Below are 27,100 nucleotides of genomic sequence, written 5' to 3' on the forward strand. Positions count from 1 at the left end.
CCTGGGTGGCTCAGCGGTTAAGCGTCTGCCTTCGGCCCAGGGCATGATCCTGGAGACCCTGCATGGAGCCTGCTTCTCTCTCTGCGTCTCTGTGTGTCTCTCATGAATAAATAAATAAAATCTTTAAAAAAAAATAAAATTTTGCACGGAAGACCTATCTACCTCAGTTCCTTCTACATCATGTCCAGTTTCAGCAAAAAATTACAAGACATGATAAAAGGCAACAAAGTTTGAAAAGACAAAGCAAGCATCACACTCAATATGGGACAAATTTTGGAATTATGGGACTGGAAATTTTAAATAAATGGCTTATGTGCTAAGGGTGCTAATGGAAAAAGAGTGCAGCATGCAAGAAGAGATGGATGATGTAAGCAGAAAGAAGGAAACTCTGAGAAAGAATTGAAAGGAAATGCTAGAAATTTAAAATATCATAATGAGGGGCACCTGGGTGGCTCAGCCAGTTAAGCATCTGCCTTTGGCTCAGGTCATGATCTCAGGGTACTGGGATGGAGCCCCAAACCCCCAGGCTCCCTGCTCAGTGGAGAGCCTGCTGCTCCCTCTCTTTCTGCCCCTCTCTGCTTCCTCTCTCTCTGTACCTCCCCTGATTATTTGCTTTCTCACACACATTCTCTCTCTCTCTCTCTCTCTCTCTCAAGTAAATAAATAAAATCTTTTTTAAAAAATAAAACATCTTGGAATGCCTGGGTGGCTCAGTGGTTGAACGTCTGCCTTTGGATCAGGGCGTGATCCCAGGGTCCTGGGATCGAGTCCCACATCAAGCTCCCCATGAGGAGCCTGCTTCTTCCTCTGCCTTTGTCTCTACCTCTCTCTGTGTGTCTCTCATGAATAAAATATTTAAAAATAAATAAATAAATAAGGGGTAGCCCCGGTGGCACAGCAGTTTGGCGCCTCCGGCAGCCTGGGGTGTGATCCTGGAGACCCGGGATCGAGTCCCATGTGGGGTGTCCTATATGGAGCCTGCTTCTCCCTCTGCCTGTGTCTCTGCCTCTCTCTCTCTGTCTCTATGAATAAATAAAATCTTAAAAAAAAATAAATATAAATAAATAAATAAATAAATAAATAAATAAATAAATAAAACATCATAATGGAAATGAAGAATGCCTTTGATGGGCTTATATAGACTAGACAGAGCCAAGGGAAGAATCATTGAGCTTGAATATATGTTTAATACAAACTTCCCAAACTAAAAAGCAATGAGAAAAAAGTGTGGGGGTAAAAAGAATAGAATATTCAATAACCATGGGACAGGGATGCCTGAGTGGCTCAGTGGTTGAGCATCTGCCTTCGGTTCGGGTGGTGATCCTGGGGTCCTAGGATCAAGTCCCACATCAGGCTCCCTGCAGGGAGCCTGCCTCTCCCTCTGCCTCTTTCTCTGTGTCTCTCATGAATAAATAAATAAAATCTTTAAAAAAAAGATGCTGAATCATTAGTCATTAGAGAAGTGCAAATCAAAACCACAATGAGATACCACTTCATGCCCACTAGGATGATTATAATAAAAAAGATGAACAATAGTAAGTGTTGGAGAGGTTGTAGGGAAATTGGAACCCTCATACATTCCTAGTGGAAATGTAAAGTGGTGCAGCTGCTGTAGAAAAGTTTGACATTTCCTCAAATACTTCCTCAAAATGTTAACCATTAGTTTACAATATGAGCCATGCCAGCAATTCATTCCTAGGTATATACCCAAGGGAACTGAAAAGCTACATACACACCAAAACTTGTATATACATGTTCATACCATTATTCCTAATAGCCAAAAGTGGAAAAAAAATCCATATGTCTATCAACTGATGAGTGGATAAACAAAATATGATATACCCACACAATGGAATATTATTCAGTCATTAAAAGGAATGAAGTACCGATACATGCTAAAATATAGATGAATGTTGAAAACACGCTTAATGAAAGAAGTCAGACACAAAAGACTACATATTGCATAGTTCCATTTATATGAAATATCCAGAATAGGCAAATCCACAGATACAGAAAATAAATTATTGGTTGCTTGGGGTTGAGGGAAGGAAAGAATGGGGAGTAACTCCTAGTGAATATGGGGTTTCATTTGGGGCAATGAAAATACTCTAGAACCTATGGTGATAAATATACTCTGTGAATTACTAAATTCACTGTGAATATACTAAACAATTCTGTGAATATGCTAAAAAACCACTGTGAATTGTACACTTTCAAAGATGAACTTAATGGCATATAAGTTGTACTGCAATAAAATTACTTAAACATAGGGGCGCCTGAGTGGCTTAGCGGTTGACCATCTGCCCTCAGCTCAGGGCATGATCCTGTGGTCCCATGATCGAGTCCCACACGGGGCTCCCTGCATGGAGCCTGCTTCTCCTTCTGCCTCTGCCTCTGTCTCTGCCTGTGTGTGTGTGTGTGTGTGTGTGTGTGTGTCTCATGTATAAATAAATAAAATCTTTAAAAAATTACTTAACATATGTAATTACTTAACGTAAAAATTACTTTAAAAATCAAAGTAAAAACTATTTAGAGGTAATAACAACTCTATATTCAAGGATAAATTTAAGCAGAGATCTTTCTAAAGCATAGTCCTCCTATTGTGATATGAATGAAACTGGGAGAAATTCTACAAACGTTTCTTAGATATCACTATTGCAGCATGAGATTCATTTATCAACGGTCATCATGATATCTTAATATAATTATCTTGAACTAATGAATTTATAATAGAATTTATGTAATTAATTTTGTCACTTATTATAGTAACTATTAATACCATCTACCAACTAGTATGAAAATACAGTATAGTCCTACTTCAGCCCATATCTGTATATCTACTAAAATTGCAATGAACAAAAAAAAGTTTTTAAAAAGGCAAATCATGGAGTTGAAAATATTTTAGAAGATAGAACCCATCCACTATGACTGTTTATAAAATTTTTTACATTTGAGTCATTGCATAACACTTGCAGAGCAAAATACACAAGAAGTTCTCATTCCCAAAAGTCACAGATTTGAAGTAAGGAAAAAGTTAGAATACACTGAACTTTGGCCAGCCATGCCAAAATGACTTCAGTGAAACAGCTGCAAATAAATTAAAACTAAAACTAAGCTAAACTTCAAATGAGTCAACGGACACATTGTAGAAATCTTCAAAAGCAATTAAAATCTGCGCAACCATGCAAATTGTTGTAAGCTCTACATATAATTAAAAGAAATAAAATTTTGTTAAATTGACAAAATTGGTAAATTTAGGCAGATTGATCACCGGGAATTGAAATTCAGAGAATTGGATCTTTACTTCCCATTCCAGAGGACAGGAGACCACACGGAATCCCTACACCTGTGTTCTAGATCCCATTCCCTTTCTGTTTCCCCTGGCTCTTCCTCTGTGGAGGGAATCGGGAATTTCCTTTTTCTCTTTCCTAGAGTCTCTATGGGGAGCTGAAGTCCTTCAGAGCCTGGAAAATATACTTGGTCTTGGAAGATCCCAACTCAGACCATCCTGGACTCTGGCCAGTTTTTAATACTGCTGCTCAGTTTCTCCAGGGCTGGGCTGTACTGAAAAGCTCAGATGATTGCAGCTTCTCATGAGCATTTGAACAGGGAGCTAAGGCTTGGAGCAGTCTGAAACCAACACTGATGCTACCCCATGCTTCTTCTGGCACTGAAAAGAAACAAATGAATAACAGAGCCAGCAAGAATTGTCAGCCTTCCATTCTGTCATTAAGAATCATCATTCACAAGGCAGGCCTTCTGGGTCATCTTCCCTTTCTCACTGGGTCATCCCCACACTGATCTGTCCTTCCTTGCTACTAGTTAGCTTTTCCTTCCACTGTTTCCCTGCCATTTAACCCTTCCCATGGTGGACCAACATCCCAAGGTTTTCTGTTCTGAAACCTCCATTTCATGATGACAACCTCCTAAATTCTCAGCCCCTGTATATATCTCTGAGCCTCCACTTCCTGTGCAAGAGGCTGGCTTTGCTTAAGCACTTCTTCACTTCTGCACAACCTTCCACATGTCTGGAGAAAAGAGGGAAGGAGTCTCCAGCCTCAGGGCTCTCCTAAGTCCAAATGCAGACAACCACGTCTCCATTCATGCACCAGCCTTTGAGAATCATACCATCTTGTCATACAAGACTACATTCCTCAGTGTTGTCACAAAATGACCTCCCCTCTTCTTCAGCAAGGACTGTATGTAGTGGCTGTGCCTGCATCCTCTACCCTCTCACTAGCATCCTCAACTCCTTTGTCCTTTAGGCCTGTAAGGTCACCAGCCCCTTCACAGTGCTTCCACTCTTTTAATACTCTCCTGAAGGTCTCTAACATATTGCCTCTCTCATGCCCCAGCTGCCCCAGCTCCCCTCCAGAAAGAATGAGATCATTTGGTGGTCTCAAATTCCCACCCTGTCAACCCTCTTCCCCACTGCCATAATTCTGTCACATATGCACATTCTGCATCCTCCTTATCTTGCCTTCCTGTCTCTTCTGTTAAAGATCAATTGCTGCTTGTACTCATGGTTATTTCTTCAGTCCCTCCTCTCTCTTGGGGGCCCGCTCCACCAACCAATGCCTCCTCATTAGCTCCTCACCTACAGTATCAAACATGGTCCTGGTGCTTTCTTCTAAGTAACTGTCCCTTAGTCCTTCCCTTCCCTCACTCTTCCTCCCAGTCTCCTGTTATCTGCCCCCTCTCCTTACTGTACTCACGGAGTGGTGGGTCCCTGATTCTGCTACCTCAGTAACATCCTTTCTTAATTGTGGAAGAGCAGTTCCCATCATGTCAGGCATACACTTAACAAATACAGATTGAACATCACCTATGTGCAGGCATAGCATGCATTGCTACAATGGTGAACATACCAGATCGACTATTTGGTGGAGTCTTTAGACATTCAATCAAGTATTCAAACACCAGAAACTTGCAACTGTGATAACCACTGCCAAGGAGGAGTACCAAGCACCATGGGAATCCATCATATGGACTGATCTAGTCAGGGAAGAAGTCTGTGACTAAGTGATGCTTCAGATGAGATCTGAAAGTTAAATGAGAGGTCACTTAACCAAGGAAAGAACCAAAGCATGCCCTGGGCAAATGGACAAGTTTGTGCCAAAGCATTTTAAACAATCAGTCTAAATGGGAACTGCAATACTCTTAAGTGTTCTTGCCTCTGCTCCCAATATTGATCTAGATGGGCATGTGAATCAACCCAGGCCATCTCAAGTCTTTTTTCAGGATTTCTGAAATTTTTTTGTGTGTTTAAGAAGGCCTACCTATTTTTTGGACTAATCATATATATAACACTAATTTTAAAATTGGTTTAAGGGGTTCCTTGGGTGGCTCAATGGTTTAGCACCTGCCTTCAGCTAGGGCATGATCCTGGGGTCCCGGGATCAAGTCCCACATCAGGTTCCCTGCATGGAGCCTGCTTCTCCCTCTGCCTGTGTCTCTGCCTCTCTCTCTCTCTCTCTCTTTCTCTCATGAATAAATAAATAAAATCTTTTTTAAAAATTGGTTTAAAACATCAGGAAGTAAAAGGAATCTTCCAAACATAGTAATTACTACCTATTGTAACATATATCAGACATTCCCCTCCTCCAGGAGGTGGAGCTTAATTTCCTCCTCCCTGACAATGGGACTTAGAAATTCACTTTCAGGGGCGCCTGGGTGGCACAGTTGGTTAAGTGTCCAACTTTTGTTTTCGGCTCAAGTCATGATCTCAGGGTCATGGGACTGAGCCCCACATCCAGTTCCTGCATCAAGCCCCACGTGGGGTTGCAAACTCAGCATGGAATCTGCTAAAGATTCTCTTTCCCTCTCCTTCTGCCCCTCCCCACCCCCGGCTTGCACTCATGCTCCCTCTCTCTTTCTCTCTGAAATAAATAAATTAATCGTTTTTAAAAAAGAAAAAGAGGGGCACCTGGGTGACTCAGTGGTTGAGCATCTGCCTTTGGCTCTGGTCATACTCCTGGGGGTCCTGGGATTGAGTCCCGCATCAGGCTCACTGCAGGGACACTGCTTCTCCCTCTGCCTATGTCTCTGTCTCTCTCTGCGTGTCTCTCATGAATAAATAAAACTTTAAAAAAATGTAAAAAAGAAAAATAAACTCACTTTCAAGGAACAGAATATGGAAAGAGAAAAAAAAAAAAGGAGAAAGACCTGGGCAGACACAATCTTAGCCCAGTGATCGAAGTTAACATCACCTGTAATAATTCATGTTGTTATGTACTCCCTAATATAATGGAATGAGCAGGGCACTTCACCTCCATGGTACCCTTTTCCAGTTTAATCACAAGGAAAGCATAAGAGAAACCCAAACTGAGGGATGTTCTTCAAAATGCCTGGTCAGTACTCTTCAAAACTGTCAAAGTCATGAAAACAAAACAAAACAAAAACAAAGACAGAAAAACTGTCTTTGACCAGAGTAAACTAAACATGAAGATTAAATGAAATGTGGTATCCTGAATTGAATCTTGGGATAGAAGAACATTTGTGAAAAAAAACTGGCAAAATCAGAATAAAGTCTGGAGTTCAGTGAAAAGTGATGTACCACTGCTAACCTCTTATTTTTGACAAATGTATCATAATTATATAGGATGTTATCACTAGAGGAAACTGGATGAAGGGTATATGGGAACTCTCAATATTATCTTTGCAACTTTTCTATAAATCTAAAATCAGGGACGTCTGGGTGGCTTAGTGGTTGACCGTGTGCCTTTGGCTCAGGGCGTGATTCTGGAGTCCTGGGATCGGGTCCCACATCAGGCTTCCGGCATGGAGCCTGCCTCTCCCTCTGCCTCTGTCTCTGCCTCTCTTTCTGTGTCTCTCATGAACGAATAAATAAAATCTTTAAAAAAATAAATCTATAATTACTCCAAAATTTAAAAAAATTAAATCAGTAGGCAAAAATGAAGCAAAATAAAATAAAATGAAAAACAGAAACTAGAGACACAGAGAAACTCTTGATGGTATTTGAGTTCCCAATTCCATTTGTCAGTCGTCTCCCAGGTTTGGTATCCTGGGCCAAAAAAATCTACCCTTCTTTCCTCAGTGAATTCAACTGGGTTTCTTTCACATGCCATTACGTTTTCGCTCTCCCACTATCTTTACAGTTTTACCTCCACTCTCTCCTCCTCTCTCTGTGGCCTGGTTTCTTCCTCCTCTTCTCTCTGTCTTTCTTTCCTCTTAGCAAATTTCATTTATACAATACAGTATCATCAACTATAGTCACCAAGTTGTACATTAGATCCTCAGACCTTATTCATCTTCTAACTGAAAGTTTGCACCCTTTGACCAATCTCTCCTCATTTCTCCCATCCCCACCCCCTGGTAACCATCATCCTACAAGTTTCTATGAGCTTTTTTTTTCTTTTAAAGATTCCACAGTGTGGTATTGGTCGTTCTCTGTCAGGCCTATTTCTCTTAGAATTATGCCCTCCAGTTTCAGCTATATTGTCATTATTGGCAGGATTCCCTTCATTTTTAAAGCTAAATAACATTTTTTGTCTTTTTTTAAATTTTTATTTATTTATGATAGTCACACACAGAGAGAGAGAGAGAGAGAGAGAGAGGCAGAGACACAGGCAGAGGGAGAAGCAGGCTCCATGCACCGGGAGCCCGACGTGGGACTCGATCCCGGGTCTCCAGGATCGCGCCCCGGGCCAAAGGCAGGCGCCAAACCGCTGCGCCACCCAGGGATCCCTAAATAACATTTTATCTACCTATACCACATTTTCTTTTTCCATTCATCTGTTGACAGACACTTAGATTGTTTCTGTGTCTTTGCTTTTGTCAATATTGCTGCAGTGAACGTGGGATACAGACATTTCTTTGAAATAATAATTTCATTTCCTTCAGAAGTGGAATTGCTGGATAATGTGACAGTTGTATTTTTTATTTCTTGAGGAACCTCCATGTTTTCCATAGTGGCCATGCTAGTTTACATTCCCACCAACAGCACACAGGATTCGTTGTTTCTCTACATCCTCACCAGCATTTGTTATCTCTTTTTTCTTTTGTTTTTTGATAATACACATCCTAACAGGTGTGAGGTGATATTTCACTGTGATTTTGATTTGTGTTTCTCTGATGATTAGTGACGTTGAGCATCTTTTGATTCTGGAGTCCTGGGATCCAGACGTCCTGGGACGTTGAGCATGACCTCGTGGTATGTCTTCTTTGGAAAAATATTTATTAAGGTCCTTTGCCCATTTTTAAATTAGGTTATAGGTTTTTTGCTTTTAAGTTGTATGAGTTTCTTGTATGTTTTGGATATCAACCCATTACCAGATAAGTGTTTTGCAAATATTTTTTCCCATTCCATAGGCTGCCTTTTCATTTTGTTGATGGTTCCCCTTGCTGTTTGTTTTTGCTTTTGTTGCCTGGGCTTTTGGTGTCAAATCCAGAAGATCATTGCTGAGACCAAAGTCAAGGAGCTTACTCTCTGTGAAGTTCTTCTAGGAATTTAAGGTTTTCAGGTCTTTCATTCAAGTCTGTAGCTCATTTTGAGTTGATTTCTGTGTAGAGTGTAAGATAGTGGTCCAGTTTCATTCTCTTGCATGTGGACATCCAGTTTCCCCACTACCATTTATTAAAGACACTATCATTCCTTCGTATATATATTCTTGGCACCTTTGTTGAAAATTAATTGACAATATATGCATGGGTTTATTTCTGGGCTCTTTATTCTGTCCACTGATCTATCTGTCTGTTCATGTCAATACCTTACTGTTTTTATTACTAAGCTTTGTAGTATAGTTTGATATCAGGAAGTGTTTTGCCTCCAGATTTGTTCTACACCTCTTCTCTTTTGATCACTGAGATCATCAACTATGTCCTAATTCCAAAAATCTAGTGGAAACCTGTCATACCACATCTTATTGTGGTATTTTTACTCTGCTGACAATTCTTGTTCTTATAATTACTTCCTTCCGGGGGTCCCTGGGTGGCTCAGCGGTTTAGCGCCTGTCTTTGGCCCAGGGCGCGATCCAGGAGTCCCGGGATCGAGTCCCACGTCAGGCTCCCTGCATGGAGCCGGCTTCTCCCTCCTCTTGTGTCTCTGCCTCTCTCTCTGTCTACGTCTATCATAAATAAACAAATCTTTAAAAAAAATAATAATTACTTCCTTCCTTGACTTATATGATAATACATTAGACAATGTTCTCTTGGTTCAATCCTTACCTTGTCAGTTGCTTCTTCCCAATCTCTCTTGTGAATCTTCTGTCACTCACCCCTTGACAGACCCGCTTCTCACTACATGTTCTCCATAGGTAACCACATCCATTCTCATGGCTCCACACAACATCCTTCCTTAGTCTGGTGGCTCTGAAATATTTATCCTCAGCTCAACAGTCTTTTCTCAGTTCCAAATTTTATATTCAGCCACCTACTAGACATCTTCATTTGGCTATTTCACATCTATCTTAAACGCATCATTTCCAAAACCAAATTCATGATCTTATCTCTCTCCTCACAAACCTGCTCTTCCTTTGTTTCCCCAACTGTATGAATAATATCACTACTATATGACCCAAGAACATGGAAAGCATCTTAGAATCCTCCTATGTCACTACTCCTTCTAGTCAGTCTGTAATCTCTCTCACATCTTACTCCTCTTTTCTAATCCTATTACCACTTAGGTTAGATTCTCTCATTACAGTGTAAGCTGGGCAATTGAAGCTAACTTCTATTTGGTCTCCTTTGAGCCTCAATATTACAGCCTTAATGATGTTGATGTCACATAACCTGACCATTTCATTTTCTGTATGAAATAAAGCTTTCCATGGCTTCTCAGAGCCTGGACTCTTTGTACAATGTATCATACCCTCCATGATTCGGCCCCATTTACTTTTCCTGGTTTCTCCTTTCACACTAGCCCATATGCCCTATACTCCAGCTAACTCTATCTACCCAGGACCACCACCACTACTACCTATATACCAACCTCCATGACCAAAACTATTTTATTTCATGTTGTTGTGATTTTTTAATGTGGTGCTGCTGTTTATTCTTCCTGTAAGTCTTTTCTCCAGCCTCTTCGTGTGCTATGCTTCTTCTCATCCTACAAGATCCAGTTCCAGTGTCATCTCTGTGACACCATTGGCTGACATCCCAACCCTGGGCTGGATGAGGAATCCCCTCTATGTCCATAATCCCATACTTTCCTCTGTCATTATACTCCCCAGTGCCAATTTGCAGATCTGTCTTCACAGCTTACTTTTTAGTCATATCTTAACTATGTATCTGAAGTATAAAACTGGCATATAGTGGGCATTTGCATATGTCTTCAGTAGATAAAGGAAGCAAGAAAATACATTTAGGTTCTCCCATTTGAAAAACTCTGGCCTCCTAAAATACCTGTCTACCCTCCCCCTGCTATGGCTCTCTCTCCTTACATATAGTTAAGTCTCTTTAAAGAGCAGCCTGAAAAAAAAAAAAATAAGAGCAGCCTGCACTCTAAGTCTTCAGTCCTTCAGCCCTTGCTCATTCTTTTACTGAGTGCTGACTAGTTTCCATCCCTACCACTCCACCTATTCCATTGTCCCCAAAGTCACCAGCAGCCTACCTCTGGCCAAGCCCAGTAGATACTTGCCAGTCCTTACCCCTCTGGCCTCCTCTGTGTCAATCAACCTTTATGACCACTCCTTGCTTTGTGACTTCTTTCTTGGTTTGTCCCTTGGCTTCAGTGGTTCCACTTGCCTACCTTTCTTCCTCTTCCTTTCTGGCCACTCCTCACTTTTCTTTAAAGGCTGTTCCTCCTCTTTCCAACCATAAAGTGTTGGAGCTTCTCAGGATCTGTCCTAAACACCCCTCCCTTACCAATGTACATGCTGCCCCTGAGCAATCATATGCACTCCCTTACATTCTCTTACCATTTGTCACATTTACCATATAAGGCAACCCAAACCTAAAGTGATACCTCATTTTCCCAATGAGAAAATCCAAAAAGTTTTTGACTGACCTGAAAACTTATACCTTCAGGGATAGGTTTGAAATAGTCAGAAGTCTATTTCTATTAATTTACTACACATATATTCATATATTTAAATTCATTATCATATAAAATAAATATTGATTTATAAATTTGCTTTATTCCATTCTCATAATTCAGTAAACAATTTTATGCATTAACATGCATCAGTGTCTTTTAATCTTAACATGCGTCTCCAAAACAGTGTCACTTTTAGCCACCTTACCTATTTTTCCAGAATGGATAACCTCCTCTCCAATCCAAGTGAAGAGTTTGGGATAGGACACAGCACAATTTGAATCCACATATGATTCAGTCACTGGAAACTTTATCCCAAGTCACAAGGGCCATTTGGTTTTTGGCCTGCATCCTGCAAGAGTATGCTCATGACCTCAAAAAATCACTTAATGTATTATTGCCTTTTAAAAATAATTTTATTTAGGAATTTGAGATAGAGAAAGCCAGAGAAGAGACAGGACAAGTGAGCGGGCAGAGGGAGAGGGAGAGGGAGCAGCAGGCTCCCCATCACTGAGCAGGGAGCCTAATGCGGGGCTCAGTCCCAAGACCCTGGGATCATGACCTGAGCAGAAGGTAAATGCTTAACCAACTGAGCCACCCAGGTACCCCTTAAAATGGTGTCATACTAAAGGATAACATTCATACAGCATAGCATTCATACAGACATAAGTGTTTGGCTCAATAAATTGTCATAAAGTGAAACACTCATATAACATCACTAGGGTCAGGAAATAGAACACTTCCAGCACCCTAGAAGCCCCTCCCAAGTACACTGTATTACTTTTTAAAGCAATCTTTAAAAAGCATATTTAGAGACATCCAGCACATGCAGTTATGAGGTCATACTACCAGGAATAGTTACCAAAGCTGTGTTAAATTTCTTTGACAATGGATTCTGTGGCAAGTAACCTACACAAGCATCCAAGATAGCATTGTTGAGGACATTTCAGATTAATCGATCTTGCCCAAAAAGTAAAGATAGCACTTACTGAGCACCACCTCTGTGCCGGGTACATAGTACTTTATATATATATATATATATATATATATATATATATATATATATATATTAAATAATTTAATCCTTTAACCCCACTTTATAGATGAGAAAACTGAGGCAGAGACAAGAAATTTTTCAAAAGCCACAAAGCTTGTAAATGGCAGAGTCTGGACCCCAAACCAGGCAGCCTGGCTCCAGAGTCCACAAGCTTAGTCACCATACCATACTGCCCTATCCAGTGGTTTGTTGTTCAAAATAAATGAGAGCAAACCCTGTAATATGAGAAACTTTGTAAGGACTCAAATATAAGGTTACTCCCTCTTTCCTGAGGGAAGATTTTGGAAAAACAAAAAAGCAAAACCTCACCCTATATTCAAGCTTATACGGTATTTGCAGATGACTCCCAAATATTTATACCCATCCCAGACCACTCTTCTAAGCTACAAACCTACCTACCCAACAGGCACTTCAAAGTCAGCAGCCCAAGTCAAAAGTCATCATCTTTCTACATAACCTCCCTGCAAGCTACTCCTGCTCCTTTTGTCTAATGCAGTGAAAGTTAGTACCATCCACCCACCTACCCAAGTCGGAAACCTGGATGTTTCCAAGGACTCCAGCCCCTTTCACTCCTTCCTTTCAAAAATCACACCCCCTTCTGCTTGAACTGAACCTTTGTCTTCTTTTCCCAGAAGTTCCTGATTTCCTGATTTCTTCGTACCGTTTATACACCTCTCAAATTCAGAATACCTTTGGGCTCACGACCTACTTACAGTCATAAGGGAGGACAGAAGGGGGGGGGGAGGGCCAAAACCTTTCCAGTTCCTGGAAACTCCCCAGCTCTGATTTCAGGTCTTCCCATTTTGTCTCCCTTGTTGACCCGCAAGCCCCTTCCCCACTCCCTGCCCAGCTTCCATCTCATTTTTCCTTGTCTGGGGACTATACCCTGAGTTAGACCACCAGCCGCAAAGTCTTCCTTTCAATACCTGCCTTCCACTCTCTAGCCTGAAACTCAGGATGAAAGAAGGATGAGAGGGAAAGAGCCGAGGCACGAAGACGGGGACAGGGATAGAGCATGAGATCAGCAGAAGTAACTAGGAGGGGATGGGGAGATTAAGACGGAAGGACAGGCTGGGGAAGAGGAGGCCAGAGAAAGGACGGAGGACAGAGGGAATGGGGAGCAGGTGGGGGGAAAGGGAGAAGAGGAGGAGACGGGGAGAAAGGAAAGGAGATGAGAAGGGCAGAAGGGGACAGGGAGGCGGGGAAGGAAGCCGGTGGGAGAGAAGGGATGGGGAAGGAAGGAGATGGAGACTTTGATAGACAGGAGGCTGGGGGAGGGGGGGACCGACGGCAGGGGATGGGAATGGGGGTGGAGAGAAGGGGTGAGAAGAAGAGGATGGGGGGAAAGGGAGAAGAGACGGAGGGAGGGGGGGGGAGGAGGGCTGAGCGAGCGAGCAGGACGGTGAGGGAGCGGAGCGGACGACGGGGGGGTAGGGGCTGGGGAGGAAAATGGAAGGAGGGGACTACGCAGAGGATGTCGAGGCCGGGATGGGAGGAGGGGGCCGGGCGAAGTGACCCGGAGAAGGCTCGAGCACCGGGACGCGAGGACCGCGCGGCGCTGGGGCCGCATCCGGAGCGGCGGACCCGGGCCGGGAAGTCGAGGGGCGGAGGGAGGCCGGGCGGGCGCTGGGGCGGCCGCGGCGCGGGGCGCGGGGCGCGGAGCGCGGGCGGGGGCGGGGGCGGGGGCGGGGGCGGGGGCTCCGCGGGCGGGGGCGGGGGGGCGGGGGCTCGGGTTACCGCGCGGAGGGCGGGGGAGGGGAGGGGACGGGAGGGGAGGGGAGGGGAGGGGAGGGGGCGCGGGGCCGCGGCGGCGACTCTCGCATCCTCCGCGGGGCGGCTGTGGAGGAGGCGGCGCCCCGGCGGCGGCGGCGGCGGCGGCGGCGGCGGCGGGGGCAGGACGGACCGACGGCCCGGGGCGCACGGACCGACGGCCGCTGCCCGGAGCTGATCGCGGGCCCGGAGGCGGCGGCGGCGGACGATGCGCGGCCCCAGGCCCCGCGCGGGCGGGCGCTGCCCGGGGGGCTGACCGCGGCCGACGGCGCCCCAGGACCGGGCGAGGGAGCCTGCGCCGCGCGGAGGTCAGTGCCCGCGCCCGCCCGGCCCGTCCGGCCGCGCCCGCCCGGCCCGTGGCCTCTCCGGGGCGGCGGCGGCGGCGCTGGAGCCGGGGGCTTTGTTCTGAGCCGGAGACAATGGGGGAGGGGGGGCCTGGGCCTGCGGGACGAGGCGAGCGTGAGCGCGAGCGCGGGGGCAGGGCCGGGGGGTCTTTGTGTGCGTGTGTCATCGAGGCGGGCGCCTGGCGGCGCGCGAGTGGGGAGGGGGCGGGGGAGGGTGCGGGCGCGGGGGCGGGCGGGTGCGGGCGGGGTGCGGGGTGTGCGGGCGCCACTCGGGGGGCCGCTGCGTGTCAGCGCGGGGTGTCCGGTGGTGGGTGCATGTGCGTGTCATTCCGCGGGTGTGTGGGTCGGGAGGAGCGTGTGTCATGGTGAGCACGTCCCAGCCTGGGTGTGTGTGTGTGTGTGTGTGTGTGTGTGCCGCCTGCCTCCGTGGGAGCCATGTGTCAGAATGTGGAGGATGGGTGTGTGACAGAGATGAAGGGAGACAGAGACAAAGAAACTAAGGAGGAGAAGTAACGAGAAACAGAGGAGGTACAGGCAAAGCCTGCAGTGGAGGTGGGTCACCCAGGCTGGTGCTCTGAGTGGGTGTCCACCATGCGCAGATCACAGTCTTGTTCAGGGGACAGAGGGAGGTCACCACAGGCCTGGTCCCACGTGGAGGGGGTGGGGACCGAGAGCTCTAGCAGCACAATGAACTCAGTGTGGCGTGGGTTGGGACAGCAGCCATGGGGTCAGAGGCCAGAAAAATATTGTTACTTATGTCAGCTCCTCAAATACTCACAGGGGACACAGTCATAGCCCCACTCAACCCACAAGGGACACAGTCCTAGGCAACACACATCCACAAGAGATGCCATCACACACCCCCAGGAAGCACTGTCAGAGCTAACAACATACACCTACAGATGATGCTTTCAGGAAAACACACGCTCACGGCAGAATTGGTGCAGCCAACACATTCCCACAGGATCACTGTCGGGAGACACTATTACTGCCAGCACCTCCCTGGAGACACTGGCACAGCAATGCACATCCGGTGGATACACCTTCCCAGCCAACCCGTCACCTAGATTATACTTCACCAAAGCTGCCTGTATATAGCAGGTGCCCCAGAGACCTGACACTAACAGGAGGCTGGGCTGCAATCACCTTTACCACACACTCGCTTGTACAACCCATAGGAGACACACTCTCAGGTGACATGAATGCACCAGGAGCGAGCTGCAATTCCTGGACAAGTTCCCATTAACTTATGATGCTCACACCATTAGTCCTTCGCATCCACAGACTTCCCAGGTTTAACCTCTTATTCCCTGAAAACTGGAGACCTGATCAGTCTTCCCCTCACCCTCTAAGCTGCCATGATTCTAAGTGTCCTAATATCCCAGCCTCACCATTTCTTGAGCTCCTTAACTCTTGTTATCTTCTTCTCTCCCAGACCACTCTGTAGAGCTGGTCCATCTTTAAAATTGTAAACTCCTCCATTCCACTCTCTGCCCATAGCTTCCTATGTCCTTCCAGCTCTCAGATAGATGCCCTCACTCATACTTATGCTTACCCTTCAGCCTCACAATGGCCTCTTGCCCTTGACGTCTTTGCTTTCTCCTGATCCTCCCCTTTCTGGCTTTGCACTTTCCTTCCAGTTTACACACCCAGGAGTATCCCTTCAGACGCTCCTTGGCCATTCTGTCCCATTGTCCTTGAGCCCATCCATCCCATAAAGTCTCATCCCAAATTCTCAACCACACCAGGTGATACTAATATAAATTCCACCCTCAATTGGCTCTCCGTAAATAAATAGGTGACAAGTTTTCTGTTTTCTTCGTACCCCTTAACCTCACGTCCCTCACTCTATTGTTTACAGCAGACTAATTAGTCCACTGGTTCATTCATTCAGCAAACCCATATTAAGTACTTCCCCTGTGCCAGGCAGTGTGGGTGCTGGCATTACAAGGGTGAATGCTCTTTGCCCTTATGGAGCTTACAGGCGATCAAGTGAGTGCTGTAACATGGCAGCACACAGCAAGGAAAACTAAGCCAATGTAGGAGGGACAGAAGAGGCTTTCTGGAAGTGACATTTAAGTTTAAGCTTAAACTTGATGGATAAGTAGGGAGTCAGCCAAGCAGAGGAGAGGTAGAGATGAGGTGGATTGGGTAGGGAATATTCCAAGCCATGGGAGCAAGCATGGAAAAGTCACTTGCAACAAGTATTGTATGTCTGAGAGGTAAAGCAACCCAGTGAGCCTGGCACTAGTAGCATGATGTGAGGAGAGGTGAGAAAGTCTAAGAGAAGTAGATAGAGAGTTAGATCATGCAGTTCTTGTCGGTCATAGGAAAAAGACTGACCCCAAAATAATGGAGAATCGCCCAATCATTTGATACGATCCGATTTGGTTTAGAACTACCAGTCTGACCCTGTGGAGACTGAAGGGCAGGATCTGAAAAGGAGGATGGTTGGCTGTTGCAGGAAGCCAGGAAGGGAGAATGCTAACTGAACTGGACTGGTGGCAGCAGAGAAGGAGAAGAAGGTGGTTTCAAGAGTTGTGTAGGCAGCGGAGTCAGCAGGGCTCGGTGGCAGAAGGGGTATGGAGGTTAAAGGAAAGGGAGGCAATAAGAATAGACAATCTGGTCTCACTCACTGAGAAAAGTGAGGCCATCCAGTTTGAATTCCCTCAGCTTCCTGCCTTCTCCCTCAAATTTTATCTGCATTCTCCTCAATCTTTTCTCCTTCTCTCCTGTAATTACAAAGAGGTGTCTCTTCTATATAAAACTACTTCATCCATCCCCTCCTGCCTCCATGTTGACCTCACTCAACTAATTATGCTATGTCTAATCCATGTCTCCAGTTTCTCCCTTTATATCTGTTCTTCCTGTGAGCACACCCAGAGCCTCCAGTCTCCCTTGCCTTCCTTAACTTGGTAATCCCCTATGTGCTAAGTGCTCATTGGGGATTACCAACCACTTGGTGTGGTTGAGAATTTGTGTTGAGACTTTGTGGGATGGGTGAGCTCAAGGAAAATGGGACAAAGATTGGCTAAGGAGTGTCTGAAAAGTGATCTCTCCCTTTGCTTCATTGTGAAAGGGTCTTCTGCATGGAGCTGTTCTCACTTCCCCTTTACTCCTGTCCTCCCAGGATAATGGCTCTCCTAAGAGCAAGTGACGTCTCACCTGCCAAATCTAGAGGTTCTTTTCACAAGTCCTCAACTGCTTGACCCCTTGGCATGGTCTGACATAGTTGACCATTCTTTTCTCTTTGAGCCATTCTTGTTTTATAGCTCCTTAGCCACCGTTTTATTCTAGCTCTCAAGTGCCAATGACACTGCTAGGTGATGGGGATACTATGAGAGAAGACACTACTCCTACCTTCAGGAAGTTTAAACCTTGGTGGAAAAGACAGGCAGATAAACAGATAATTACAGTAGGATGAGGTCCATGTATCTCTCTCCCAGAGCTCCTCCTCACTGTTCCTTCTCATTCTGCTTTGAAGGCTCCTTTGGGGAGCCCCTATATGTACCATTCCTTACAGTTCTGGCTTGGATCTTCTCATTATCTCACTGTCTACACTCCTCTAGATGATCCATCTCATTAATTCCCAAAGCTATAATTATCACCTACATAGGTTGATGACTCCCAAATATCTACCTCTTCCAGACCTCTCTTCTGACCTCCAGACCTCTATATCTGCTTCCTACCTGATCTTTGCCATATAGCTCACAAGCCCCTAAATGTCCAAATCTGAACTCACTCCTTCCTCCCCCAAATCACCATCTCTACTCATGATCAAGCTACAAATCCAGAAATTAACTGCAGCCAATCCCTTCTCCACATGTCTTTTTTCCCAACCCAGAAAGTTACTGGAACCTGCCGGTCTTACCGCCTTTCCAGCTCTCTCTGGCATCCCATTCCCTTTGCTCCATGGCCTAGCTACTGAACCCACCTCACCATCTTTCCACATAAACTACCGCAAGAGCTTCCTAAATCGTCTCCCTAGACTTCTATTCTTCCCTCTTCCAATCTGTTCTTTTCATTGTAGCAAGAGGGCTCTCTCTCAAGTGCGAGTCCAGCCATGTATTCCCTGCTCAGTATTCTGCAGTGTCTTTCCATTGTCTTGGGTGAACTCTCTACTTTATTGAGGCTTACGAGATCCCTCATGATTTGGCTCCCCCCAGACTCCCCAGCCTCATCTTCATTTCCCTACCTTCCTCACATTGCAAGTTCTAGCCATACTGAATTCCTTGTAGTTCCTCAGAGATACTGGATTCTTCCATGCTTCTGGCCCTTAGCACATTCTGCTTTCTGACCCAAAAGCCCTTCTCTTCCCTCTTCCTCTGGCTAGCCCCTTCCCATCCTCAGATCTAGTCTCAAACCCTGCCTCTCCTGACTCCACCATGCAGACTTGGGATCCTCTTGTCTCCCTGTTATCATTGCCTCTTCCCTGTTCTGTCTCTCTGACTGGGCTGGGGCCTCTTGATGGCAGAGTTGTGTATTATATTCCTAATGTCCCCAGGGGCCCTCCACATTCACATTCATGGCAATAAACAAATGAATGAATAACTGAGGCCTCTCACTGCACATGCCTCACCCTCATTCACTCTTTAGAACACTGACATCTGGTCTCAGCAGCCTAAATAGTCGAGACATTTCCACACATACCCACTTATCCCACTGGAGACACTGCCACTCCCCTCTCCCACAAACTATCCTTCCTCACCCTATGCCCTCCTCTCTGCCTTTCACCTGGGCTTCTCTTTTCCTGGCTCTTCTTCCTCTCCCTCTCTGTACTTTATTTCTCTTTTATTCAGTTGCCAATTATTCAAGGAGCACCAGAAATTCACAGATCCAAATATTTTGGGCTAGGTGCTTACTGAGGTTCCTAGAGGGAGAGGAAAATGAGGAAGCTGTGACCTGCTTAGATCACAAGGCACTATAGTGCCCACCTTCCGCTCTGCTCCACGAGTCCCCCTTCCTTGCCATAGGAAGGCAAGGAAGGTGCCATAGGCTGCTTCTCCCTCCAACACTCCTCACACACACCCACGCTGGGCCCTCCCAAATCATAGCACCCTTGGCCCTGCCCCTCCCCATATTAGATTCCCAGACACTTGTGCCCACTTCCTCTTCCCTATCCAGCCTATCTGGTAACAGAAGCAAGACTGGACTCTCTGATGCCCTGGGACCTGCAAACAAAAGCCCCTCCCAGAGGTATGTGCTGTTGGATCCCATCTTCTTCCTGGTTTCCCGCTGCCTGCCTTTCCTTGGGCTCCAGGGTCCATGTCTCCTGGGTAACCCTCTGACTCCCAGGCATTTCAACTACTGACATTTGGGAGGGGTTACTACTCAGTTCCTGTGTCCTCTGGTGAGAGGGCACCTCCTCCCATCAGTCAATCTGGAACCCCCAAGCTTGAGTCAGGATGCCCCTCTGTGTTCGCTTGGCACACTAGAATGTCCTTGTTTATGTTTCTCTCTCTAAGCTGCTCATAGAAGGAGCTGTTTTCTCTCAGAGCCTAGATAGCACCACTCATTTGGTTGATGGGGAAGGAGGAGGGGAAGGAGGAAAGGAGAAGGATAGAGGCTACCTCTTTGATCTACCCCTCTACATCATTTGCCACCTAGGTGACCTTAGCTTCTCTGAGCTCCCCTTTTCTTGGGTGAAAATGGAGGCAACATTAAGAGAGCTGTTTGAGAATTCAGAAAGAAAACTACTGTTAAGTGTTCAACTGTTAACTTAGTTAATTTTACTCCCGACATCTCTATCCCTCTACTGTGTTCTCCTGCCCCTCAGCCTCCCACTACTCTAAACTTGTGCTTCCCTCTTAATTTCTCTGGGTTGCTGCTATTTTCTCACTTCCTCTGCTTACTCCAGCCTCACCAGCCTCCTCTGCAGCCCAGACTCTGATTGTCAGGGTCAGACCTTCGGAATAGGCCCTTGCTGCCCGTCACTAACATCCCTTGCTCCCTCATCCTTCTGTGCCCTTCCCTGCCTTACTTGTGAACACCACAAAGGCAAGGAGTCCAATCTGTCCAAGTCACTGCTTTATCTCTACTGCTTAGTTTGATGCTTGGCCTCTCTTCAATAGATACTTGTTGAATCAATCAATTAATGAATCATTTCACATGCATGTCCTGAGCTTGCCTCTCCCCATTTTCTCTTTGTCTCCTAGAGACCTTCAAGCATCCTCTGGTCCTCCTCCTGCCTCACCACCTGGCTCCATGCCCACCTGACCTTCCATGCCCACTGCCAGAGTTCCTCTCCTATGGCAGAATTCTTCCTGTTGTCCTTCATCAGAGCATTCGGAGCCTTCCAGCAGGGAAGCAATCCAGGGTAACCAAGCACTAGCTTTGGAGCCGTGTCCCACATCTCTCTGCTACCCCCTGAGCCTCAGTTTCCTCATCTGTGAAATAACACTTACCTGATGGTTTTTCTGTGTGACTGGCATACAGCAGTAGCAGCTGATATTTACTGAGCCCTCACTCTGTGCCAGATGAGTGCTGAGGTTTTGGTAGCATTCTTTCATTTAACTCTCCTGTCAACCATATAAAGTGGGCATTTTAATCCCCACATTACAGAGGAGGAAACTAAGAAAGGCTGAACAACTCACCCAGGGCGACGCTGTCAGTGGCAGAGTCAGAATTTGCGCTGAAGTCCGCCTCACAGCAGAGCCCATCTTCTTAATCATGCCTGTGCACTTACAAAGCAGGAACTGTGTGCCAGACACTGTTCTAACTGCAAACACAGTGTGGTGAGTACTCTTATTGCCCTTATTTTATAAATGAAGAACTAGAAGCACTGAGAAATTTGAGTGGTTTGCCAAAGGTGACACAGCTAGAAAGTGTGAAGCTGGGCAAAAAAAAATTGGTTGGCCCCTGAGTCCACATCTTCACCACTATCCTATCCTGCCCTACTGTGATATATTGGCTCCCTATTGTAGAAGTGTGGTGTGTATTGATGAATCAATCTATGCTGACGTCTGGTCTATGGTGAGTTGTTTAGTTGATTTATTCTCTATCATTCCCCACTGCAGGAGGCTTGCACCCTTCGGACTCTCCTGAAACTATTCTCCCCAAATCTCCAGTGAACTCCTTACTGCTAAAATCAATGGCCACTTTTCAGCCCTCATCCTATTTGAAGTCTCAGCAGTCCTGCACACTATCGATCCCTCCCTTTCAATATTGTTGAAATATTCCCTCCATTAGCTTCTGTGATATTGCCTCCCTTTTTCTCCTCCAAGAAGAAAAGTCTTCTCAGTCTGCCCCCTAATGTGACTCCTCCTTAGGGTACTGCCCCAGACTCTTCTTCCTCTGTACATCCTAGCTGATGGGTCTCTATACCCATGCTTTTCATCACCCCTGGATTTGTCCAAATCCCTATCTCCAACCCAGACCTTTCTCCTAAGCTGCAGACCTGCAAATCCACCTGTGCCTGGGACATCATCATGTGGGGTTCCCGATGGGCACCTGAGAAGTGGCTTCTCTCCTCTGTGGTATCCTAATGGCACCACTGTAGTAACCAGGCCATAACCCTGGAAGTCAGTCTGGGCCCTTCGATTCCCTCACCTTTCCCGAAGCATTAGTGGCCAAGTCTTGTCAGTCTCACCTCTTTTATCTGTGTCTTCTTGGTCCCACTGGTACTGACCTAGGCTGTCACAGACACCTCATACCTGGTTTCCCTCCTCCCGTGGGTTCTCTTCCTCAGGTCTCCATTGTCTTACTAGGATTCCCTCCCTCCAGCTCCCCTGTCATTTCTCCCTTTCTCCATCTCTCCCTTCTCCCTGCATCCCAGGCAGCATGGAGTGCATAGCTTTCAGATCAAACTGGGATTGTGTTAACCCAGGAAAGTTGTTTCCTGCAAAGCCTGTTTCCTCAGTGGAAGGCAGGACACCTTCCTTACAGGGTTGATATGATTAAATGAGATACTGTCTGTGAACTCCCTGGCATAGAGCCCAGCACACCATAAAAATTCAGGGAAGAGACTTTCCCTCCACTCAGATCTGTCCCCAGCCTCTCCCTAAAGTGGCTCCTAGGAACTGAAGGACACAGCCCTCCCATGCGTTATGTTATCTCGAGGATACCCTGAAAGCCAGTTTGTGTGCTTTCTCCTCCCTCCTCCTCCCTTCCTGCTTCACCCTCCTCTCCTCTCTGCCCCCGAACACAGCTCTGCCTCCCACCTCTATCTATCTCCCCACACCTCTCCAGGTTAGCTCTGCCTGACTCTGACTTAGCTCCCATCTCCGTAGTAACTGGATCATTCTCCCCTTTGCCCTTTGCCACACATGCTCTCTCCTTTGTCACACTAGCGCACTCTCCTGCAGTATTGCTCCCCCCCCCACCAGCATTCTCAGTCTTGTCCTCTCCCCTTTATGCCTGGCCCTCCCTTTGCTTACCAAGGCTACCCTCCTCTTCTGCCATTTCTGCACCAATCTGCCTTTCTAGTACCACCACCCCCCACCCTGTTGTCTTTCTGGTCCCTGCCCCTCCCTGGCCCTAGGACAGGAAGTTGAGGGTGGAGGCTTGGGCGGTGCCAGCTCCCCTAGCCTGCTTCCCTTCTGTACCTCCGCCACTCCTCTGCTTCCTCCTGGAGCACCCCCTTCCCTTATGGCCCCCCTACCACTCCCCCCAACCCACCTCTCTTTCCTCTCCCATTTTCCCCTGCTCCCGGGGTCCTGTAGACACAGGGGCTGTGGTGGGGGGAGGACTGACATCACACTGCAGGCCCCAATGAACAGCCTCGCCCCTCCCCCTCCTAATGAGAACCAGCTGTGGTTCCAGAGGCCCAGATGTGGGGCTAGAGGGGGAGAGCAGGATGGAGCCAGAGGACAGAGCAACAGGACCGGGACAGTGAGGGCATGCAGCAAGGCAGAACTGGGTGGAAGAGAAGTGACTGATCTGGGGGCAGAAAGAAGATAGGTCTGGGCAGGAGACAGGTGGACACCTAAAGCCAGATCTGGGGAAAGGGACAGGATAGGCCTGGACAGGGAAAGAGACAGGAACAGGGAGGGGGAGCAAGTGCTGGGGAAGAGGCAGTGAGAAGCACTGGACAGATGGGGAGATGGTGCTGAGAGGAGAGTTGGAGAGAGGATGAGACGGTCTCTGGAGAGAGTCTGGAGTGCGAGTTTGGAACTGGAAGCTCTGGAGCAGGAAGTGGTGAGGCACAGTCCAGACAGAGGCCCCAGGGACCTAAAGGTCACAGCTGCAGCCACAGAGCTGACCACGAGTGCCCCAGCAGCATGTGTGAGAGCATGCCTGTGTGTGGGTGGGTCTGGGAGTGTGTGTGCACGTGCCTGCCGGTGTGTCTGTGCACACATGAAAATGCATCTATCTGTGTATGTGGGAGGGAGAGAGTATGTGAGTATGCCTGTGTATTTGTGTGGGGTAGGGGGGAGCAAGTATCATGTGAATGTGCCTGTCCATGTGAGGCCTGTGAGAAATTTGTCTTTCTGTGTGCAAAAAGCATGCCTATGTGTGTCTGTATGCCTGTATGTGTGTGTGTGTGGGGGGGGGGGGATAGGTTCCATGGGAATGAATATCCCTATCTGTGTGTATGAAAATATGCTTCTCTGTAAGGAGAGGTATCTGTATTGGCAGCATATATGTTAAAGTAGCCCCTGTCTACATAGGTATAAGTGTGTTGAATGTCTATATGTGAGTCTGTGCACCTGTGGATCTAGCTGTGTGTGGATCTGTGACTTTGTGAGCATGTACCTTTGTGTGTCCACTGTGAGACTGTACAGGGGGAGTTTGCATTGGAACCCAGGCTGCGTGCTGAGGAGGGCAGGGTCTACACAGGTTGGAGAAGGGGCATCTGTCTGGGCCTGAATCCCTCCTATTCAAGGCTGTTCATTCACCTGAGCTTTTATCTCATATCATTCATATATCCTTTAATTCAGAAAATGTATTGATCACATGCCATGCTCTGTGCTACACACAAAGGTGAATGAGATACAATCCTGGCCCTCAACATAGCTGACATTCCGTCCCTAGATGGGCAGACAGAAAACTATAATAACAGTAATAAATATGTTGATCCCACTATTAGTTCTTTCCCCACCAACCATAACAGATTGCTCTTCACTGATTGACTAAATGAATAGGACTGACTCTTAACCCTTGACCCCTAACCAGTCTCTAGGCCTAGATCCCTGACCTGGGCCCCTGGGCCATCCCTGTACACTCAGCCTCTACCCCCATCCTCCCCATCCCTGTACACTCAGCCTCTACCCCCATCCTCCCAGTCAAAGCTATGTTCACTCAGACCTCCTTGTTCTGAATTCCTCTGACCTGCTATCCCATGGGCAGTTCCATGAGCTCCTCAGACTGCAGTCTCCGAGGACAGGGGCCTTAGTGCACACAGAGAACCCCAGAATTCTGAAACCAGGACGAAGGGATTCATCAGAGATGGTGTTGGGAGCTGCTGAAAAAGCATCTACCAGATGCTCAGCTCTGAGCTCTCTGCTTCCTTTGCCTCTAATTCTCACAGAATCATATGGATTAGGAAAATAACTGAAACTCTAGAATCCCTGCTCTTTTTATTGCCTCACACAGGTGGGAGAGATGGGGGTTGGAAGTGTTAGTGAGAGGTCAGAAACTCCCTTGGGAGGACAGGAAGTCCTAAGTAGCAGAGCTCATATATCAAACTGGAGGACACACTTCTGTAGCCACAGGCCTGACTACAGTGCATCAGGAGCACAGGCTCACACTGTCTGTGTCCATCATCTTGAGTTGGCAAGTTCACAGACATTTCTATCTGTGTCAGCATGTGAGTGTGACGGTGTAGAATTATGAGGCTCTGACCATGCATTCAGCACCAAGTGCCTGCTCACGCTGTGCTGGACAAAGACCAGCTAAGACTCTGAACTCGCTGCCCTCGAGGAGCCTGCGATTCAGAGCTGCTGTGCAGTTTACTGTCAGTGTGACCAATGGCAGTGGGAGCCCAGCAGAGGGTACAAGGGGCTCCTGCAGGTGGGTGGAGAGAGAAGTCACGGAACATTCCACAGAAGATAGGACATTTGGACCAGATCTTGAAGCTTGAGTAGGAGATGGCCACTTGGGAAGACTGTTTAAAGGAGATATCAGGACAAGAGAATGCATATAGGACAAGGAGTGGGAGGGAACACGGGGATGGCTTTAGTGTTGGGATGCAGGGTGTGGTGGAAGAAAGTAAAGGTGCACTGGAGAGGCAGCAGGGCTCAGATCAGTAAGTAAGTAAGTAGCTTCATATAGTAAGGAAGCTGTACTTTATCTTTCAGGCCAAAAGTTTTATCCCTACTGTCCATGAATCCCCCAGAAACTGCAGACACAGTTTGTGTGTATGTGTATCTGCATTTTTTTTCTGGAGCGGGGCAGCAGTTTTCTGCTGTTAGTAGTGGGGAATGCATAGAATCCTATCTTCAGTAGTGATTTGGGGAAAGCTATATGGATTGCTCTAGTCAGGTGAAGATAGGTCAGAGGGTCCAAGCCAGAAAGCAGGGGGAGCAGTTAGGGGCTACTGTAGGAATCAAAAGGAGAGATGACAGTGCTCAGACTGGGACAGTAGCAGTGCAAATAGAGAAGAAAGGACCGATCTGAGACCTGTTTCATTGTGTTGGTCATGTTTTGATGACTAACTGGAAATCAGACTGATGAAAAGCAAGGAAACAAGGAAAGTTTCTGAGTGGTGGTGCTGCTCATGGGATAGAGAATGGAGGAAGAAAATCAACTTCAGGAGGTTAGGGATGTGTTGTGAAGGAAGTCCAGTATATAGCTGGCCACATGTCTCCAGAGCTCTCCAGACCTGGATTGGAAAGGCATCAGCAAATAGCACACAAAAAAATTATTGATGCAACTGAATTGAAGGCACAGGAATGGATAAGATCACCCAGGCAGAATGTGGAGGAGAGTAGAAAAGGATATGGCTCAGGATTTAGTCCTGCAGAGCACCAATTTCTAAGGGATGGGCAGAGGAAGAAGAACTTGTATAGGAAATTGGGGGGCAGATAGAGAAGTAAGGTAGAAGCAAGAGGTGGGGTGTCCCCATGTGAAGCCAGGAGGAGTGGGCTTCAAAAAGCCAATGATCAGCGATCCAGTGTTCCAGAATGACCCAGTAAGAGGAAGATTAAAAAAAAGTTGATTGGATGTAGAGCATGGAGATAATTGGAAGCCTAGTGAGAGCGCTGTCACAGGAGAGGAAGCCTCACGGATGTGAGAAGTGAGAAACTGGGGGAAACGAACCAACCTCTCAGAGTGGGCAACTTCGCACAGATTCTGCTTTCACTCAGTCACCAACACCTTCATATGGGGCCCGAGGCCTCTTTTGAAACTCTCACTCCCCTTCATCTCAGAGGCACTGCCCCTCTCTGGGTTTCTTTCTGTCTCCCTCTCTAGGTAGTTAAGGATGCCTTTCTCCAGTTGATGGTTAAGGCCAGAAATCTGCCCATCTTCCTTGACTTCTCACAATCCTTCATCTCCTGCTTTCAAGCAGTCATCAAGCCCTGCCTGTTCTATCTCCTAAGCCTTCTATAGACCTATCCACTTCTCACCAGTTTCACTGCTAACATTCATCTAAGTCACCATCAAAGCACTGCCATCACCTGGACTCTCAGAAGTCTGTAGTAGGATCTTTTCTAAGATAACTGTCCCATGTGCGTGTCTTTTATTTTCCAAAGAGCAGTTATCTATAGTGATCAGAATAAAATGTAAGTCATATCATGGCACAGTGGCTTCCATTTGCCCTTAAAAGTAAATCCAAATCATCCATATGGCTTATGAGTCCCCATCCCATCTCATTCCCCCATCCCCTAGCATTTTACACCTCTACACCTCACACACATTGTCCCCTACTCACTTCCAAACACTCTCAGCCCTTTCTTGACTGTAGACTCTAAGCCTTCCCATTGTCTGTTCCCTCTTCTGACTGTTCTCTGCTTTCTATAACTCCCTTTTCTGCCCACCATCGCCTAGCTAACTACT

General features: G+C 46.7%; 1 protein-coding gene and 1 long non-coding RNA gene across 5 annotated transcripts in view; one reads left to right on the plus strand and one right to left on the minus strand.

Annotated features, from left to right (window-relative positions):
* Nucleotides 1–1,167: 1,167 nt before the first annotated feature.
* Nucleotides 1,168–13,540, minus strand: LOC112910881 (uncharacterized). Its single transcript, XR_003233315.2, has 5 exons — nucleotides 12,977–13,540; nucleotides 11,202–11,345; nucleotides 9,187–9,330; nucleotides 4,869–5,041; nucleotides 1,168–3,670 (listed from the first exon to the last, which is right to left on the minus strand). It is a non-coding gene; the product is annotated as an uncharacterized lncRNA (long non-coding RNA).
* Nucleotides 13,541–13,979: 439 nt separating this feature from the next.
* Nucleotides 13,980–27,100, plus strand: part of DCHS1 (dachsous cadherin-related 1) — a 35,514-nt gene continuing 22,393 nt past the window's right edge. The window contains exons 1-3 of one of the 4 annotated variants that reach the window (XM_072725744.1): nucleotides 14,007–14,128; nucleotides 19,289–19,360; nucleotides 20,320–20,480. In XM_072725744.1, coding sequence (XP_072581845.1) covers nucleotides 19,324–19,360; nucleotides 20,320–20,480 — 198 coding nt within the window. In that variant the 5' untranslated portion in view covers nucleotides 14,007–14,128; nucleotides 19,289–19,323. Of the gene's footprint in view, nucleotides 14,129–19,213; nucleotides 19,361–20,319; nucleotides 20,481–20,780; nucleotides 20,899–27,100 lie in introns of those variants that run through there. The other 3 variants (XM_072725746.1, XM_072725747.1, XM_072725748.1) reach the window with 3 other exon arrangements.

Source organism: Vulpes vulpes, chromosome 11, assembly GCF_048418805.1.
Source record: "Vulpes vulpes isolate BD-2025 chromosome 11, VulVul3, whole genome shotgun sequence".
Lineage (NCBI taxonomy): Eukaryota > Metazoa > Chordata > Mammalia > Carnivora > Canidae > Vulpes > Vulpes vulpes.